Genomic DNA, 18,725 nt, shown 5'->3' with positions numbered 1-18,725 from the left:
CCCTGCTGAGCAGAGAGCCTGATGCGGGACTCGATCCCAGGACCCCAAGATCATGACCTGAGCTGAAGGCAGTGGCCCAACCCACTGAGCCACCCAGGCGCCCCTCTCCCAGAAGTTTTTAAAATGGTTTTGTGTGTGGAGGTCTTGCACATGTTTCTTTAAATTTATCCTTAAGTATTTTGAGCTTAAAATATCTTGTAATAGTATTTTAAAAAAACATCTTCTACTTATTTGCTGTTGATATTTAAGAATTGCTTTTTGTATATTGCCCTTGTATCCTACAACCTTGCTAGACACAACACATGACGTATTTTGCTTAGTGCTTTATGGAATATCGTATTTATTCTTGAAGCCACCTGTGATGCAGGTGTTTGTACAACCGTATTTTATAAGAAGTTTGCCCTGTTAATTTCTTTGCTCAAGGTCATGCAGGTTGAGTAATAGGAGGGCTAGGATTTGAATTTTGGTCTAGCCTGACTCCAATGGCTAGTCCCTTTCCATTCTGCTGTAATATTTCACCTCCTTGACATTGGGATATTTGAATGGGGTCATACCATGTGTTTCCCTGGATTTCACTTGGATGTTTTTGTGTCATTGTGCTTCACAAGGACATGAACTGACTAATGGAAGCTTTGAAACAGACCTAACAAAAATAAGGTGATAGGGGCGCCTGGGTGGCTCAGTGGGTTAAGCCGCTGCCTTCGGCTCAGGTCATGATCTCAGGGTTCTGGGATTGAGCCCCACATCGGGCTCTCTGCTCAGCAGGGAGCCTGCTTCCCCCTTTCTCTCTCTCTGCCTGCCTCTCTGCTTCCTTGTGATTTGTCTGTCAAATAAATAAATAAAATCTTTAAAAAAAAATAAGGTGATAAAGAGACACTGCGGAACAGTCAGTGTTTTTTTCCCACGGAAGGCTATCCCTGCAGTTGGATGCCTTTGCAAAGCTCAGCCCTCTTTCTCCATACTGCCGGTGCACACTCGCTGCTGCTAAATCTTCCATGTGTGGGGATGCTGTCAAACTTGTTTTCCCTCCTTCTCTCTTGCAATGTGCTACAGGAAACCATTTCTCTACAGCCAAGGAGCTCACTGAGGAGATTAGATCATTAACATCAGAAAGGGAAGCGCTGGAGGGACTCCTGGACAAGCTTCGGGCACTGAGTTCCAGGAATGTCCAAAAGCTGGGTGATGTGAAGGAAGATTACAGCAGACTGAGAAGACAGCTGGACGAGGGGGAGACCGCCTACGGTAAGCAGTCACAACCGTGGCCCGGTGAAATATTCACGCTGTTGATGGTCCTGTGTGGCCCGGTGGGATGTTCTGGGCCCCGTGTGAGATCACTGTGAAGGGCATCCTGGAGCATGGGACACTCTTCCTGGAGGATTTTGTTTTTTGGCAAGAACCTTGGCAAATGGGGTAGAATTACCTGTCGGCTTTTGTTTCACTATCCACATGCGTTGTCTTTGCTGTCTTTTGTCCCCTCCTCTACCCTCCATGTGCTAATAGCCTTGCGATCATTTAGAGCAATCTTTCCTTTGGCACAGGGCTTGAGAATATTCTCTGTTCGACAGTTATGTTCCTTTAGTTCCTTGGCTCCGTCTTCTGGCTTGCACAATCACAGACGAGAGCCGGCTGACTCAGAAAACGGAATGAAGACCATGAAGTGGCTCTTCTGTGTGTGAGCTTTTCCTGAGAGCTTCTTTCTCCAGGAAGAGTGACACGAGAGCGGCCAATGCTGCCTTGACCGAAGTCTCTGGCTGTCGGAGCGCTTACCTTACTCTGGCGTTCTTTTCTGTTCCCATTGTGGCTGGGGTCACCTTGAGGATTGCTCCCTGAGGGACAAGTCTTAGTTCAGTCTGAACTGATAAAGTGAAAACTTATTTCTTTAAAAAAAAAAAAAAGGTGTAAAGAATTTACAGTGATTCAGTTTCTAATCTGAAGAAAGCAATCCTGAGAAATAAATGCAGACTTAAAATATGTTAGATGCTAGAACCCGTTTTTTTAAAAACTGGTAAAATGAGAAGAATATCCAGCTCATAGGCTGATTGAGTGATACAGAGTAAATGGGGTAACTTACACAGATTTTTAAGGTGTGTGTGCACGTGTGTGTGTCTGCCTTCTTGCATTTCTTCTAGAAGTAGAAGCTGCTAGAGGCTAGAGGTCATACGTAGAATATCATGGTCCGTAATAAATGCTGTTTACTAGGAAAATGAAAGATCGATCTACTAATAAATAATTATATTTACAAAGCATTCTTATTTAAAAAGAAATAAGAAAAGAATGGGTTGTTAGGTAGCCACAGTTGAAATATGGCTATTTGAAAATACTCCACAGATTGGAGTAAATGAAGATTAGTATTCAAAACCAAATAAAGAAATATGAAATTAGTTAGCAGAAATTAGGTGTCTTTTCACTATGAATAAATTTTGTTTGAAAGGCCTACTCAATTGTAAAAAGAGGTTTCAGTTATTTGAATCACAGATGGGATGTTCGGTTGTTTAGAACGGTTCAAAATGTTACAAGTGGTTGTGTCTCCTTCGCAATGGGCAGGCCTAACCTGGCTAGACAACCGAGGGCTTCTTATCTTTCTTTCCCCCCTTCTGTAGGTCAAGGCTTCTTTTTTGCCAAATATGTAGAGACTCTACATTTGAGTCTGACTATGTAACTAGGGTATTGAGGGATAACAACACTTTTTCCTAAGATAGGATGCTGTGCTTTATGAAGTCACGATAGCAAAAATCATTGGATATTTTAAATGAATTTTAGCTATAGACTTTTTAAAATGTATAAACAATAAACACTATGAAATTTCTCTTGTTTTCATTATATAACTTTTGGCTCAATATGGGGGAATCCATAGTATCTAAGAATAAAGAATATGTCAACCAATTTGGACAAATTTAGTCCAGCAAATTTAGTCCAGCTTCAGTTGAGCTCTTGAAAGCCATAAATATCTCTTAAAAAGAAAAAAAAAGAGCTATGTAGTATTTTTTGAATCTCATCCTTGTCACTTTACTAAGTATTTCCAAAATGATGAATAAAACATAAACAAATGGGATGAGAGATTGTTACCACCAGTGATTGTAAGCTGCAGACGGCTCGTTACTGTGGCGAGTGCGTTCTTTATGTCTTAGACTTGGATTTTGCTGATCAGCTACCCTTTTCCCTGTGCTTTAAGCTGACGGTAATTCTTAACCAATCTGAGGTGACTTGGCCTCAGGTCAACCAAGTTAATAATCTTGGGTTGATGAGAGTAATGGGAGATAAATAAATATGTACATAAATAAATAAATAACGAATTCCTTAGTAGATTAAAGCTTTTTATCTTTTGGAATGCAGTAAAACTAGGCCAAAGTCCATAGTCTGCCATTTGTTGGCTTTTGAGAGTTAAAGATTTAGAGGGAGCTCTAAATGTAGAGCTTTAAATGTAGACCAAATACAAAGGAGTAGTATGTCCATACATGTATGTGTCATGAGCTGACTCTTCTTGTTCTTAGATAAAATGTTTTAAAATAAAACTGTTTAAGAAATAAGCAGTATGTAGAATTCTTTAAAAATAACCAGATTTTGTTAGTGTATAAGAAAGCAACTGTTTTTTTGTGCATTGATTTTTTTATCCTGCCACATTACTGAATTACTGTATGAGTTCTAGTAGTTTGGGGTAGGAGTCTTTTGGGTTTTCCGTATAAAGTATCATGTCATCTGCGAAGAGAGAGAGTTTGACTTCTTCTTTGCCAATTGAATACCTTTTATATCTCTTTGTTGTCTGATTTCTGTTGCTAGGACTTCTAATACTATGTTGAACAAGAGTGGGGAGAGTGGGCATCCTTGTCTTGTTCCTGATCTCAAAGGAAAGGCCGTCAGCTTTTCTCATTGAGGATGATATTCACTGTGGTTTTTCATAGATGGATTTTATGAAACTGAGGAATATTCCCTCTATCCCTACACTTTGAAGAGTTTTAATCAGAAACGGATGCTGTATCTTGTCAGATGCTTTTTCTGCATCAATTGAGAGGACCATGTGTTTCTTCTCTCTTCTCTTATTGATTTGTTCTATCACACTGATTGATTTGCAAATGTTGAACCACCCTTGCATCCCAGGGATGAATCCAGCCTGGTCGTGGTGGATAATCTTTTTAATGTGCTGTTGGATCCTGTTTGCTAGGATCTTGTTGAGAATCTTACCATCCATAGTCATCGGGGGTTTTGGTCTGAAATTCTCCTTTTTGGTGGGGTCTTTGCCTGGTTTGGGGATCAGGGTAATGCTGGCTTCATAAAAAGAGTCTGGAAGTTTTCCTTCTGCTTCAATTTTTTGAAACAGCTTCAGGAGAATAGGTGTTATTTCTTCTTTGAAAGTTTGGTAGAATTCCCCAGGGAATGTGTCAGGTCCTGGGCTCTTGGTTTTTGGGAGGTTTTTGATCACTGCTTCAATCTTGTCACTAGATATCAGTCTATTCAGGTTGTCAATTTCTCCCTGACCCAGTTTTGGAAGTTGATAGGTTTCCAGGAATGCATCCATTTTGTCTATGGTGCATAAACAACGAATTCTGGAACACTGAAAAGAAAAAAAAATAAATAAAAATTATTAACCCTCCCCCCCGATTTTGGTTTTCAGCAATAGTTGCAGATTGTGGCACATGGGAAGAAGGTAATTTGGGAATGGACAGGCAACTCCATGATGGACAGCGACCCCCCCCCCCCCTTCTCCTGTGTTCATCTGTGTCCTTCGACAGGTGACATTTGGTCAAAGACGGCGGACCCAGCCACACATATATCCAAGTGCAGCCAGGGTTCTGGTTCCATAGTGGAAGGAGAGATTTGTAGTTTTGGGAAGCAGTTAGCAGTATCTCTTATACAGAGAACTCTTACCAATGGGAGGTGCTTTGTTGATCATTTACAGCATTATTACCTCTTCTGTGGCTGGCTCAGTTGAGATCAAGGAACAGCACTGTCCTTATGTTTTGTTTGTTTTGTCACAGTGTCCAGCATGGTGTCTTTGAAAATAGCAAATATAACATCTGGGACCAGTTGTTAAAAACGAAACATTCCTTTATTTCCATATTGTTCCTCTACTCCTCTACTTTGAATTACAGACCCAGACCTTGGATCTTCTTTTTCTTCTTTTTTAATTCTTCAAATTCATTTTCTAATTTCGTGAGACCAGAGGTAAATTTGATTGTCTTTTGTGGAAGATGCTTGAGTCATCTGAGTGGGATATTAGTATTGGGGTGTCAGCAGACAGAACAAAATGATGAAAAAGTCCCAAAATGTGCCAGAGCAATCAAGGGCAAAGGAAGACAGAAATCATCACTGAATCCATTGACTTTGTCACAGTGACACACAGCCTCTGTGAAGAGGCAAGAAGGGAGTGTGTTTCAACCTGTATCAGCTCTCTGTAAGACTTCAGGAGGACACGTTGGAATTGAGCAACTTTAAGCACAGTGAAAGAGAATGAAAAGCTTTCAACCCCTGAATTATGGAGATTAACTATAAACCTTTAATTATTGTGGATTTCAATTTTTTTAAGGGAGGCTGGAATTAAAAAAACACCAACAGCCAGTAACTTTTTTAGTTTGCTCTATCTGTTTTTCAGCAAAAAGACAACCCTGAGAAATATATCACTTCTTCCATCTCTTGTGTATACGTTGGTAATCTGTATTGTACTTCATTAATATTGTTGATTTCGCACTATAACTCAGATATAAAGGAAGCAGACGTCAAGGGGAGAGATTTAATCACAGAATAATCAGGGCTAGAATTTTAAATAGGACATCATTAGCATGTTAATGAAGTTTCCCACTTTATGCCAGCTGCCTGAATAGAAAAGATACTGCAGATGTAGCTCAAAAATCTGGCAGGGTCTGTGGCCCACTGAGCTGTCAGGAATTCGTGTAGAGGCTCCGTAATGTACATAAAGGGATTCTCTGTGCGGCTTTCCAATGGCAGGATTTCATTTTTACTGGGAGTGATGGCTGTCTGTGTTCAGCTTGAACTCATTTGCCTTTTAGTGAGTAAGAACAGGGCAGACAAGGAGCAGTTTTTAAGTGTAATAAAGTTGGAGGGGGTCCATTTTTCAGTTATGGTTTGGGGCTAGTTCGGTACTTCCCCATTATCCACAGTTCGCTTTCTGCAGTCTCGGTTGCCTACCATCGACCCCCATCGGGAAGATGGTGCCCAATGAATCCTGTAAAGGTCGCTAGCAGCCTGATGCCGCGTCACAGCGCCTATGTCACTCACCTCACTTCTTCCCATCATGTAGGCATTGTACCCTCTCACACCATCACAAGAGGGGTGAGTATAGTACAGGGTATTTTGAAAGACGGAGCAAGACCAGCTTCACGAAAGCTTTCTCGCAGTGTAATTCTTGTATTTTATCACTGGTGATTGTTGTTCATCCCTTCTTGTGCCTAATTTGAAAGTTAAACCTTGTCATAGGTTTATATGTATAATAAAGAACACAGAATACATAGGGCTCAGTACTCTGTGGTTTCAGGCATCCATGAGGGTTTGGAAACATCCTCTGTGCATAAGAGAAAACTGCTATACCTGCTTTTTGCTTTAGATTAGAAAGGCTATAGGCCCATGCTGATGCCATCCTGACCTGACCTTTGGGTTACCCCCTAACTTTTGAGCTTGAAAGAGCTGATGAAAGGAAGTAGGACATTCTCTAGTGAGACATGCATTCCTTTAACTCTGAAAGTCCACAGGTGACACTTCTTTCAGAAGTCACCTCCCCCACTATGAAAAGACCTTCAGTTTAGAGATCCTGTGCTTTGCACGATCTGCATGTGTAGGCAACAATTCCTGTTCCACGTCTATCAGATGTTTTAGAGGAAACTTTCAAGAAAAATTAGAACAGAAGAATAGAATTCGCATGCCTTGTGTGTGTGTGTGTGTGTGAGTGTGTGTGTGTGTGTGGGGAGGAAACGGAGATGTAAACAGCACAATTAACAAACAAAAATAGAATTTGGAAGTTGAGATGGAAGAAAAGTCAATGACAAGTGTTGATTATTCTAGCTGAGAACATGTGATAATGAGCTTCCCAGGAACCAGAGCGAAAAAGACAACTGAAGCGTCATCCATCTTCCTCAAAAGCAGCTAAAAGCACAAAGTTTTCAGGAATGTGGAGTGGTGTTAAATTCTTAAAGGCATTTTTTTTTTTTTTTTTGAGAGAGAGAGAGAGAGAGAGAGAGCATGTGTGAATGGGGGAGGGGATGGTCAGAGGGGAAGAGAGAGAAAAAGAATCTCAAGTCCCAGACGCAGGGCTTGATCTCACAACCCTGAAATCATGACCTGAGCAGAAATTGAGAGTCGGATGCTTATCTGAGCCACCCAGGTGCTCCTGGAAGGCTTTTTTTTTTTTTTTTTTTTTTTTTTTTGAGAGCATACTGGGAAGTCCTCACGGACAGATTCATAACAGATGCACAAACGCTCTCCATGTTTCCCTGCCTGGAAAAGGGGGTGCCTTCCAAGCAGGGGCTCATGGGGAGACTGAAATGTATACATATCTTAGATGTTAGATGTGTGGGTGTGTACATATTTTTCCACAAAAATTCTGACTCAGTGTTTTGGCAAAAAGGATTTGGAAAGGAGCCATTCTAAAATCTCCCCAATTTTTGAGAAACACATGAAATGATAATAATACCATGGGGATGAATTAGTAAGGGCTTGGGCTAATTATGTGTAAGTATGGAAACTTCCAGTAATCTGACATGATTCAAACATGAGAATAGGGATGTGGAATATTCACTGAAGGTCCCTTCTTCCCTCTGAGCTTTGAGGAAGGTCTGTGTCGTAGGAGACTTTGCTCTCTTGAGACCAGAACAGTGATCGAGCTCTTGATGACTGAGGACCGTGCTGTTTGTCCTGGAACTAGAGGGGTGTTGCGGGTTCTGTATGTGGCAGAACTTAGATTGTTACATGAAGAATATGCTATTTGCATCTGCTTTTCTTAAATTAGAAATCTTTGTTTAATTTTGAGAACATAGACAATACGAACTAGGGAAGAAGAACTCCTTTAAAAAAAAAATGCCATAATCTTTCTCAGGTTTTTCCATGGACTGAACTTCTACATTTCTATTTATCACTGATGAATCTTACTGATAAAATTATTATTACTATTATTATCAGTTAAATATATATTTGCATATTAAGTTTCTCTCCTTTTTTTTTTTTCTTTTCTGGTTATATCCTTGCCTCTCTGTCAGTGTGGTTATTTCTCTGCCACCCGTTTTGCCTGCCAATTTCTGCACTTGACATTGACAGTGAACTTCCTCCCTCTCTTATCAAAAAATTGGGATATCCTTTGGGAGGCTGCTTCCCAGCAGTGTAAAAAGCCTGTGCTCAGACATAGGAGGCCTTAGTTTCCTCTCCCTTTGGTTGCTTGTTTGTCCTCTGTGCCGCTCCTGACATGGAGAGGTGTCACCACGTGAGGCTTGACGAATGACTGACCTTGACCAAGGCACTGTATCTTCCGTGCTCCTCAGTCGCTTCACGTACAACGCAGCACCATCCTGTACCCATGCGTCATTTCTCGGAGCATTTATTGAGCACTTACAGTACGCCAGCCTCTGTGGGAGGCCTTCGTGGTCCAGAGTAAATCAGACAGTCCCTGAGGCTCCCTTTACTAGTCCCTCTGGTCTCACGTTCCCACAGTTGCCCCCAGACTTAGTCCATTCCTTTGCTCTCTGCCATTTCCGGTGAACTCGAGAAGTCCTTCCTTGTTACTTTCTTTTCCGCCTGTCTCCTCGTTTGCTTTCTCTACTCCCTTCCCAACACTTCAGTCCCACGACCCCTAGCTGGGAAGGCAGTGATGATTTCAATTGTATTTCCTACCCAGCCGCTGTACCCAGTTTTTTTGTGCTGATTGGTTTGGAGTGGGGAACAGGATTCGGTGTGATGGGACGTGCGTGTGACTCTGACATTTTTGTGGATCATTCTTGGAAACAGCATCCTTCCTAGTCTTTCTTGATTTCATCGGGATTCTGGGCTTTCAATGACATTGGTTCACCCTTGCCTGTGGATGGACACACACACACACACACACACACACACTCACGCTCACATGCCCCCTCCTGAAGATTAAGCTAAGGACAGTGGTTAGTGGGAAGGCCACAATCCCTGAGGAGCGTCTGTTGGCTGTGGTTGGGTGAGGGCTGATCTGTTGCGAGAGGCCCTACCGTGGACGGCAGAGTGCGTCACGTCTGGGTCATTGTCTTTTGTGAGACTCTTCCTCCTGCCCTCGATTTTAAATGTCCCCGGGTGGGAGCAGTGGCCCCCTCATTTAACTGAATGACTTCAACCTTATGTTAGGACTTGAAAACGTATCGTTCTTATTATGACTATTAGAGCTCAGTACTTGTAGGACTCAATGCGAAGGTGTTCATGTAGGCGTTCCTGTGACTTCATACAGATCCTTAGAGGCTTAACAATGAGTCCTCATAAGCTTCCCCCCCTGCTCTTTCACTGTAGACGTCCAGCATGTACCTACCGCACCCCTTGCTGCATGCACAGATTAACTCTGGGTGCTGCGGGTCTACCACGTTCTCGCAGAGGAGGGAGTGATCCCCTGTATGTTGTCACGTTCTCTTCAGTAACAGACGCGGATTCCTTTTCTTTTTGTTCTCAAGCCCTTCCTCTGCGCCAGGCCCTGAGCTGAGTCATGATGCCTATATAGCTGCTTAATCCTCCGGAAAGCGTGTGGCCAGCTCCAGCCCCGTCTCCGTTTTATAGATGATGAGGCTGAGGCTCTGTCCAAGGGCACGTGGCTGGGGGCGGGGTAGGAGCCCGGATTTGATTCCTTCTTCTCTGCAGTTGCACGATTCTTGTGAACTTGACTTGTAGCATGAACTTCTCTATGCATCCCTTGGCCTCACCACCCCGCCTAAATCCTGCCCTCCTGGTCACGATCATGAAAACAAAGCCTCCTGGAAATCATCTCTTGAGGATGTTGCATACCCTGAAAAGATAGGTGATTTGCTGTTGGGTGTTTTTTTTTTTTTTTCCACTTTTGAAATTTCTAAGTATGCTTTCTGTATTTCCTACCTGAAACAGTGACCTGCTCTCTGCAACATCCTGATACCAGATAGATCATTTCACTCGGTAGGAGGCCCTAGAGGTTATCACCGTTATGATGACAACATATTTTGTATTAAAACTGAAATCCTTTGTCATGGAAGGGGCCTTGCATTCTACAAAAATAGGGGAAAAAATTGAACTATCACACTTCAGTTGGGTACACATTGGTCAACTCCAAACCACGTTTTGATATGTTTTAAAAGAACCATTGATCGTTCTGCTTCCTGTTCTAAAATGCTTAAATGTCAGTGTTTTCCTCTGTGTTCTTGTAAGTACAGGCCTTCATAAGTAGGATGACATACTCTCCAGGGTTTCTGGCTACCATAAGCCCTGTTTGCTAGGAATTTACTGCTATGCCAGCCTGTTGATCCCAAGGAATCCATCTTACAGAATGTGATGGTTTTCTTTCTAAGCTTCTTTGAGTGAGTTTTTGCACTTGAAATAAAATGTTTAACCTATTCTGTAATTCAGGGCTTTCAGGAACTAGGACTGTTTTTTTTTTTTTTTTTTTCCTTCAGCTGAGTCCAATTTTGCGAGGTTTTCCAGAATTCAGTTTTATTGGTGCTGTGACATGTTTTATGCTGTCACAATTTTTCCCAGTGATTAAATTTGTATGAAATCTCTTCTTTTCCTCCTCGACATTGCCATGAGTCATGGCCTCCTGCCATTTTCCCCGGCTACTTCCTCTTCTTTGAAGCTGCCATATGTTTAGCAACCCAAGAGGGAATACTTTTTTTGAGAGACCATTATTTGTTGTTAATTTGATTTTTCGGGTTTTCGTAGCTCTTGTAAAAGAGAGGAGGTGTGCTCATCAGTGTTTCCCTGATTGCTCTGTTGTCCTGCTGTTGACTGCCTGGGGCCCACCATACGTTTGTATTTGGGGATAGACATCCTGTCTCATCTGCTTTCCCTCAGATTTTTAGACAATCGGGGAGGGCTAGATCACCACGGACAACCCTAAGCTAATGCACTGGTTTAATATTTATAGCATGGCAGAAACCATCAAGAGTTGCTTAAAGATCTACTGACTTGACAGTATCAAAAATTTATAAACCAGATACGCTTGTATTTTTCATGCCCCCCATAGTTGCAGAATGTAATTGTGTTTCTGTCCTGACATTATACTTTCCAAAGTCTTCATAACTCATTAACAACTGGTTGCAAACTTTGTTTTGAGATTTAATTATAACCAACCTTTCTATGTTCTCCTTTTTTTTTTTTTTTTAAAGATTTTATTTATTTATTTGACAGACAGAGATCACAAGTAGGCGGAGAGGCAGGCAGAGAGAGAGGAGGAAGCAGGCTCCCCGCTGAGCAGAGAGCCCGACTCAGGGCTTCATCCCAGGATCCTGGGATCATGACCTGAGCCGAAGGCAGAGGCTTTAACCCACTGAGCCACCCAGGTGCCCCTTTAATTCTCCTTTTATTTATCCAAATGATGTTTAACTTTTGGCTATTTTAGTCTAATTTGAAGATCTCCCTTTTTGTATGTGTCACTGTGGCTGGCTTACACTTCGTGTATCTCCAAATGCTGTATCGCCCTTCCCTAACTAAGAAGAACCTAAAGTAAATAGACTGTGATTTCAGGGGGTCCTTAGTGAGAGGAAACCTGGTCTTGCTCAGCAAGGGAACTGCAGTCTTGAGCTTTTCTTTAACTCTGTATGTGACCCAGCGTTTGGCTTTGGTCCGTGTGTCCCAATTGTATTGGCAAGACAGGAAATTGGAATTTGGCAAATATCTGCTTGCCTTTCACCAAACCCCATCCCCCCAGCGACTGAGGCGCAATAGGGGCTGAATACCAGATTGCACGTCTGCCCTGAGACGGTCACCGAACCCTGCAATTCCCTAGTGGTCTGGAATCCGAGCAGTGCATCGACCTTTGGAGGCAAAGAGATTTCCCCTGTGGATTATATAAGAATCCTCTGAAGGTGAAGCTTATCACATTCTTGGGGTTACTCTAGTGGTTTAAATTTTTTTTAAAATTTATTCCACAAAACAGCATAAGCATAAAACAAATATTCAAAGCCGAACAGAAAAGGTCCATCATACAGTGTCTATAACGGAGCTCCTGGTTTCATTTTTAGTGTCACCCCAGTGTCTGAAGCATGCGCACCCCTTTTGCATGCTGCGAATTCACTCCCTGCCATTAGCCTTGTGTGGCAGTAATGAAAGCATCACGTCACTCAAGCCTCACAACTGTATGTTGCAATAAATTTGTCAGCATTCTCCAGATGCTGACACTGAGGCCCAGTGAGCTAAGGGAGTTGTCGGTCGGGTGGGACTCAGACTCAGACCTTCCGGCTCCAGAGCCATGCTCCTCGTCACACACACTGCGACAGAGCATGCCAGTTTCTTATTTATGGTCTTTTTAACATGCCAAGGCTCAATATACCATGATTTGCTTAGTCCTTATCTTGATGTGTTTTGTGATCTTTTTTATGAATTCCTTTCTAAAGATGAAGTGCCAGTTCAGGATTACTGGACCAAAGAGTATGATTTGCTTTCTGGCAGAGGACATGTTGCAAACTGACGCTCAGAAGAATTATACCGGTTTACTTGATGCTACCAATGCATCTGTTCCCATACTTGCTGTCATTTCTTAAAAGATTATTAGGGTAACAACAATAATTAGAGAGTATTTATTTCATGCCTTGTTTCTGCATACGTTTGACCATTGGCAAGGCTGACCTCGCTTCTTCTTGTCCCTTTGTAATTTTTTTCACAGTTTCTTATCCATGCACTTTGTCCATTCTTGGGGGGAAGGGAAGGGAACTCGATGGTTTCCTCATCTTAATATAATATGGTTATTATAATTTTTTCCTTTGTGTGTATGCACATGTGTAAAATTAACCCCATATAATAATTAGTAACAGAGCAAGAGAAGAAATTTTTGCAAACAATGATACCATGTTGAGCTGATAAATTCTGAAGCTTCTTAAGGCATCCAGGTGCAAATAATGTCACAAACAGCGACAGAGACAGGTCTTCCCCAGGAAAGGCTGTCTGTCTCCACTCTGTGCATTAATATTCATTGGGCCTGGCCTTTAAAACTCAGGCGACATTTAGGGAACTGCTGCAATTGGGACCGTAATGAATAGGCTTCACTTTTTACAATGCATCTGGGGGAAGCATTGTTTTCCATGTTTACATCCATTAAAATACACAAACTGTGAGGGGGTCCAGCTTCCTACCCACCTTCTTCCTTTTCCTTTGTGATACAGCTGATGTGTAGTACCTCACCGTCTTTGACTTTTTTTTTTTTTAAGATTTATTTATTTATTTGGTGGGGGAGAGAGAGAGAGAGCGAGAGAGAGCGAGCACGAGCAGGAGAGGCAGAGAGAGAATTCAAAGCAGAACCTGTGCTGAACAAGGAGCCTGACATGGGGCTCGACCTCACGACCTTGACATCACAACCTGAGCGGAAACCAAGAGTCTGATGCTTTACTGAGTGCACCACCCAGGCACCCCCCCCCCATTTTTTTTTAGTTTTCTGTTTTCTTAAATTGATCCATTAGAAAAATATTTTCTAAGTGTAAGGGATTTTTCCCTCCAAACCACGCTGTTGATTCACAGACGGAGGGAGAGCGTCTATGGCCGGTAAAGGACAGTTTGAAGGAGAGAGGGAAAGGCCGTGGCAGAAAAAGGGCCTCCCTGTCCTGGAAAATGTCAGATGGGATGACCTTTTACACTGTCACCAGCTTTTCGTAGAGAGCTGTTGCGTTGGCCAGGGCTCCCTCCCCTTCTCTCCTGAGACAAAAGGCGGCGTTGGGTATTAAGTCACAGATCCTTTTCCGGGGATGATGTGTAAATTACTATGATCTGGGCTTCAAGAAGGCAGCTTCTTGCCTGTCGGAGCTATGGGGCATCAGCGGCTCCCGCCTCTCAGACCACGTCTTCCCACGGCTTTCTGCTGCTCCCATTGGCTTCCCCATGCTTTTCTGGTTTCTTCCCTCCACCTCTGGAATATCCCATGCCCTTATCCACCCATGCACCCACTCCCTACATTGCTTCTAAGTTCACCTTGTCCCTCCCCCTGACCCTCTGAACTTCCCTCGGTCTCCATGTGCTCTGGATGAAGTGTGTGACTCCGCCCCACCATCTCCCCACAACTGGCTTCCCGTGACATCTGTGTCTCAACTACTCTTGCTGCGGAACCCACAGACCCTCCCATACATACATTCCGTGTCCTCCTTGCGCCATTTTGTTCTCCCCCTGCCTGGCGCTTAGCCTGAGATGGCGAAGGTGATCATTATCCTTCCCTTAATGCTCTGTGATTATTCATTCCGTTTTGCCATGTTGAGTGGAATATGTAATAGCGTCTATGAAGAAGCCTGAAGACTATAAATAAACACTCTCTCTGGTCTTGAAAGGGGTTTATACAATATAAAATTTAAAGCACATTTTTCTCAGGAGCTCTGACATTAATATTCATATGAGCCTCAAAGTAGAAGCTATTCTGTTTTAGCATAATGAAGTTTACCATATGTTTCAAAGTTAGTTGCAATTGTGCTTCTCATAACGACAATTAGAAAGGTCATCTTGTCTTGCCAGGTTCTGTTAGATATATAAAACAGCTCCTGGCTGTCAGGGCAGGATGTACGAGGGCACTTGTGTGCAAATACAAGGGGAAGACATGATTCCTCTTATCCCAAAGTGTAGCAGTTTACCTCTAATTACCAAACATGGAACACACTATTCTTTTGACTTTACATCATATATGGACATAGAAAGGGAGACTTCCAAAGCAAATTCTCCTCTGTGTTCTCAGTGCCTAAATCATGTGAGTTTTTTTTTTTTAACCCCCATCCCTTAAGCATGCTGTGATGGGTCCCCTAAAACATTGGTTAGAGAAATTTGCCATAAAGACACTGGCTTGTTTCTGATCTTTTTTCTGCCTTGCTTAAAAAATTATTTATTTGCATTAATGGATGGGAATAACATCGTATTTAATTCTCTACCTCTGAACTTGGATGAAAGAATGGGGAGAAGGTGAGGAGGTGGCCATGAGTCAGGGTAGCAGGTTTCTTACGGAGCTTGTAGAAGGCTAAATCTGTGTTAGCGTTGAAGCAGGTGATCCTTGGAAGAGATGGTTTTGGGAGCTGATGCTGGAGGACAGCGGTTCTTAATCTGGCTTGGGAATAGCAAACTAGGTTGCCATAGCTGAAATATTAACATATTTCTATGTATAAATTCCCCTTCATTTCCCTCCCTCCCTCCCTTCCTTTTTTTTAAAAATATTTTATTTATTTAACAGAGAGAGAGACAGACAGAGATCACAAGTAGGCAGAGAGGCAGGCCGAGAGAGAGGGGGAAGCAGGCTCCCCGCTGAGCAGAGAGCCCAATGCAGGGCTCGATCCCAGGACCCTGAGACCACGACCTAAGCCAAAGGCAGAGGTTTTTCCCACTGAGCCACCCAGGCGCCCCCCTTTCCTTCTTTTTCCCCAAGTTTCTTTGCCTGAATTGTGACAGACCAAACTTCTGTATTCAAGCCTTTAGAATTTACAAACATTTATCAAGAGGTAAGAAAAGCAGGTAAGAACATCTTGGATTCATTCACACATGCCTATGGTCTCCATAGTTTTCAAATTTCTTGCCTGGGAATACTGGAGAAGATTCTGTGGCCCATGAAACACCTGATTATTGCCATCTAATAATTGAATGCCTCAGCTTTAAAAATTAATTGATTTATTGAACATATATTTATGGACAGCCAACACTACAGATAGATGTCTCTTCCCAGCCTTTGGGTTTGAGCTCTGGTGGCTGCACACCGTCTATCTAGAATAGTTTGGGTCAGACTTGCCAGAGGCACTGAATTAGTCCACATCCCTCAAGGTGATTTCCAGGCAAATGAACTGATTTTAATTATTTTTACTATTAAAAATGATCATTGTTAACTGAGAATGCTAGAAAGAGAAGGGTAAACAATTTTAATAGTCCTGTTACACATAAGTGAAGGAAAAAAAAAATCACAATGCTTATGTAAACAAGGAAAAAAATGGTAGCATGAATATGAAAAGGGCTTCTTTCTTCCACTCCAGTTTTCCTCTTGGGCCTAAAGCTATTAACATTGGGTGTCTGTCTCTGTTGTTATTTCGTGTTATAACCCACACGCTGATGGGGATGGCTGTCGGAGTCCGTCTCAGTCTGTGTAGCGGGCTTCTTTTGATTGTGCATTTGACTCAGTCTAAGATGCCCTTACATGGAGGTGTTTGCAGGACACGTCGGCTCAGGGGAAACACTGGTTCTCGCAGGACCTGCCTGGTCTGTCGCCCCGAAGCCTTACCTGGCACTCAACGCTTCAGCGGGTGTTGAGCACCATCTGGGTGCCAGGCACCGGGAAAGAAGGGTGGAAAGATCTGGATCCTGTCTGGAGAAGTTTGCGGTCATGGGTGGGGGAGGCAGGCCTGCAGAGCAAACAGAACTCCGTGTGGGGAGGGATGAAATAAAGAAACAAAGGTGAAGAGAGCACAGAGAGGAGGACAGCTAAGTGTGTCCTGAAAGACCTGGGACTGCTTCACAGAGAGGGCAAGGCATGGGCTGTGGCTTGGAGGTGGATGAGGGCTGAGGTGCTAGAGGCCTCCAGGCTGGAGAAGAGTTTGGCGCCGAGGTCAGGGGAGTAGGCAGGTTTGGGACATGCTGAGACCAGGGACCAGATCCCAGCCCTGCCCTATAGCTGCTGCATGACTTTGGATAAGGCTTCCAATGTCTCTAGGCACCAGTGTCACCTCTCTTGTCACAGGAATGTGGCCACCTTACTGTAATTAGACAGAGCTGTGAGAGGCTGAAATGAGATAACACGTGGGATCCACGGGGCTTGGCCCGTGGCTTGTAATAAGGACTCAATTAACCTCACTGAACATTATTATTGATCTGGCCAGTAGTAGGTCCGATAATAGGTCCAATAATAAGGGTCCGAGAGTGGGAAGGGTAGAGTGTGAGGCTGAAGAAGTGGGGAAAAGCCAGACCATGAGAGACCTCTTTGCCATGCTGGGGTTGTCAAGGTTTTTTGAAGGTGGTGGTTAGTCATTGAAGAAACCTGGTTCTTGTAAACTCAACCTATCCTGAAATTCTTAATTTTTATTTTTTAAAGATTTTATTTATTTATTTGACAGACAGAGATCACAAGTAGGCAGAGAGGCAGACAGGGGATAGGGGAAGCAGGCTCCTCGCTGAGCAGAGAGCCCGATGCGGGGCTCCATCCCAGGACCCTGAGATCTTGACCTGAGCTGAAGGCAGAGGCTGTAACCACTGAACCTCCCTGAACATTCTTACTTTATAAAATAGATGACTACCTACAATCTTACATCCATGGATCAATGTTTCTCTCTTAAAAAATGTAACTAACATTGCGTGCCTCTTAAGGCTGGGTAAAAAATACTGACGACGTCAAGTGTTGAGAAGAAGTGCAACAAGATTGCTCCTCCATTGCTGGTGCGTGTAAATGGCAGAGCCATTCTAGAGAACAGTTTGTCAGTTTCTCATAAACTTAAACATGCTGTTGCCACGGGGACCCAGAGATTCCATTCCTAGATATTTATTTATCCTAGAGAAATAATTTTGCCCACACAGAAATGTGTAATGAATGTTTATAGCAGCACGATTCATAATCGTGGGTGACGGGAATAGCAGCAAGTGGTTGGACATCCACGGAGTGGAATAGTACATGGCAATGAAAAGGATGGATTATTAATGCGCACAACTCGGATGCATCTCCAATGCATTGTGCTGAATCAAAGAAGACAGACACAAAAGGCTTGATCCTGTGTGATTCAATTCAATTAACACTGTAGAAAAGGCAGGCCTCTAGGGACATGGCTAGAGGGTTGGGGGAGGGTCTGACTACAAAGGGGCAGCAGGAGGGAATTCCTTGGGAGAGGCATTGAGACAGTTCTTCATCCTGTTTGTGATGATGGTTACAAAAATCCATCCATGGTATTAAAACCCCTAGAGCTATACACACACACACACACACACAAAAAAAAAAAAAAAAAAAAAAAAAAAGAAAGAAAGAAAAAAAGGAAACGTAAATTTTACTATATGTATATGAAGAAGAAAGAGTTTAAAGAACTCTGGAATTTATAGCTCAGATCTTGCATCCTGTTCGATCTCATTTAAGCCTCCACTAGCCCTCCGAGGTTAACGTTACTATTTTTCTCTACTGTTCTATTATCCACTGTTGTTTTTATTGACTATGTTGACATTCCATAAGGTTTGGTGCAAGGTTGCAGAGCCTGGCACAAGCCAGGTGTGTGTTACTTTCCTGCCCATAGGATTGCACGCCACCCCTCAAGGAACTGGGAGTGGGGGTGGGAGCCACTTGTCCCGGCCTCTGGGCCAGGCTGCTCCCCAGTGACCCAGTTCCCCAGCTGATCCGTCCATGTCCTGTGGACGTGTCTCTCTGTGTCCTGTGGTTCAAATTTTACAAATGGGCAAAGGTTGTAAATGAGTTTTCTATATGCTTAGTCTCAGACAGGAGTTCACGATTGCATATTTTATCCCCAACTTCTTAACTGGTACTGTTGGCTAAGTTAAATTTGGCTTCATTTCAAGGAACTACTACCTCCCCAGAGGGCCTTTGAATGGTGACACCCGCGAAAACCTTGTTCAATTTTTGTTCCCTTCACAGCTTCAACTTAGTCTCCTTAAATATC

At 43.0% G+C, this 18,725-nt stretch overlaps 1 protein-coding gene across 5 annotated transcripts in view; it reads left to right on the top strand.

The window, feature by feature from the left end:
- Positions 1-18,725, top strand: part of DISC1 (DISC1 scaffold protein) — a 367,278-nt gene that overhangs the window by 165,776 nt on the left and 182,777 nt on the right. For 2 of the 5 annotated variants that reach the window (XR_009352717.1, XM_059170453.1), the window contains exon 9: positions 1,054-1,242. The exons of 1 other annotated variant lie outside the window; for it this stretch is intronic. Coding sequence is in view for 3 of the 4 variants with exons in the window: in XM_059170453.1 (XP_059026436.1) it covers positions 1,054-1,242 (189 nt within the window). In the remaining variant the exon portion in view is untranslated. Of the gene's footprint in view, positions 1-1,053; positions 1,243-1,538; positions 3,795-18,725 lie in introns of those variants that run through there. 2 more of the 5 variants (XM_059170455.1, XM_059170456.1) reach the window with 2 other exon arrangements.

This window comes from Mustela lutreola, chromosome 4 (assembly GCF_030435805.1).
Source record: "Mustela lutreola isolate mMusLut2 chromosome 4, mMusLut2.pri, whole genome shotgun sequence".
NCBI lineage: Eukaryota > Metazoa > Chordata > Mammalia > Carnivora > Mustelidae > Mustela > Mustela lutreola.
The sequence above is the reverse complement of the archived record's forward strand: the minus strand, read 5'-3'. Positions and strand labels throughout refer to the sequence as shown.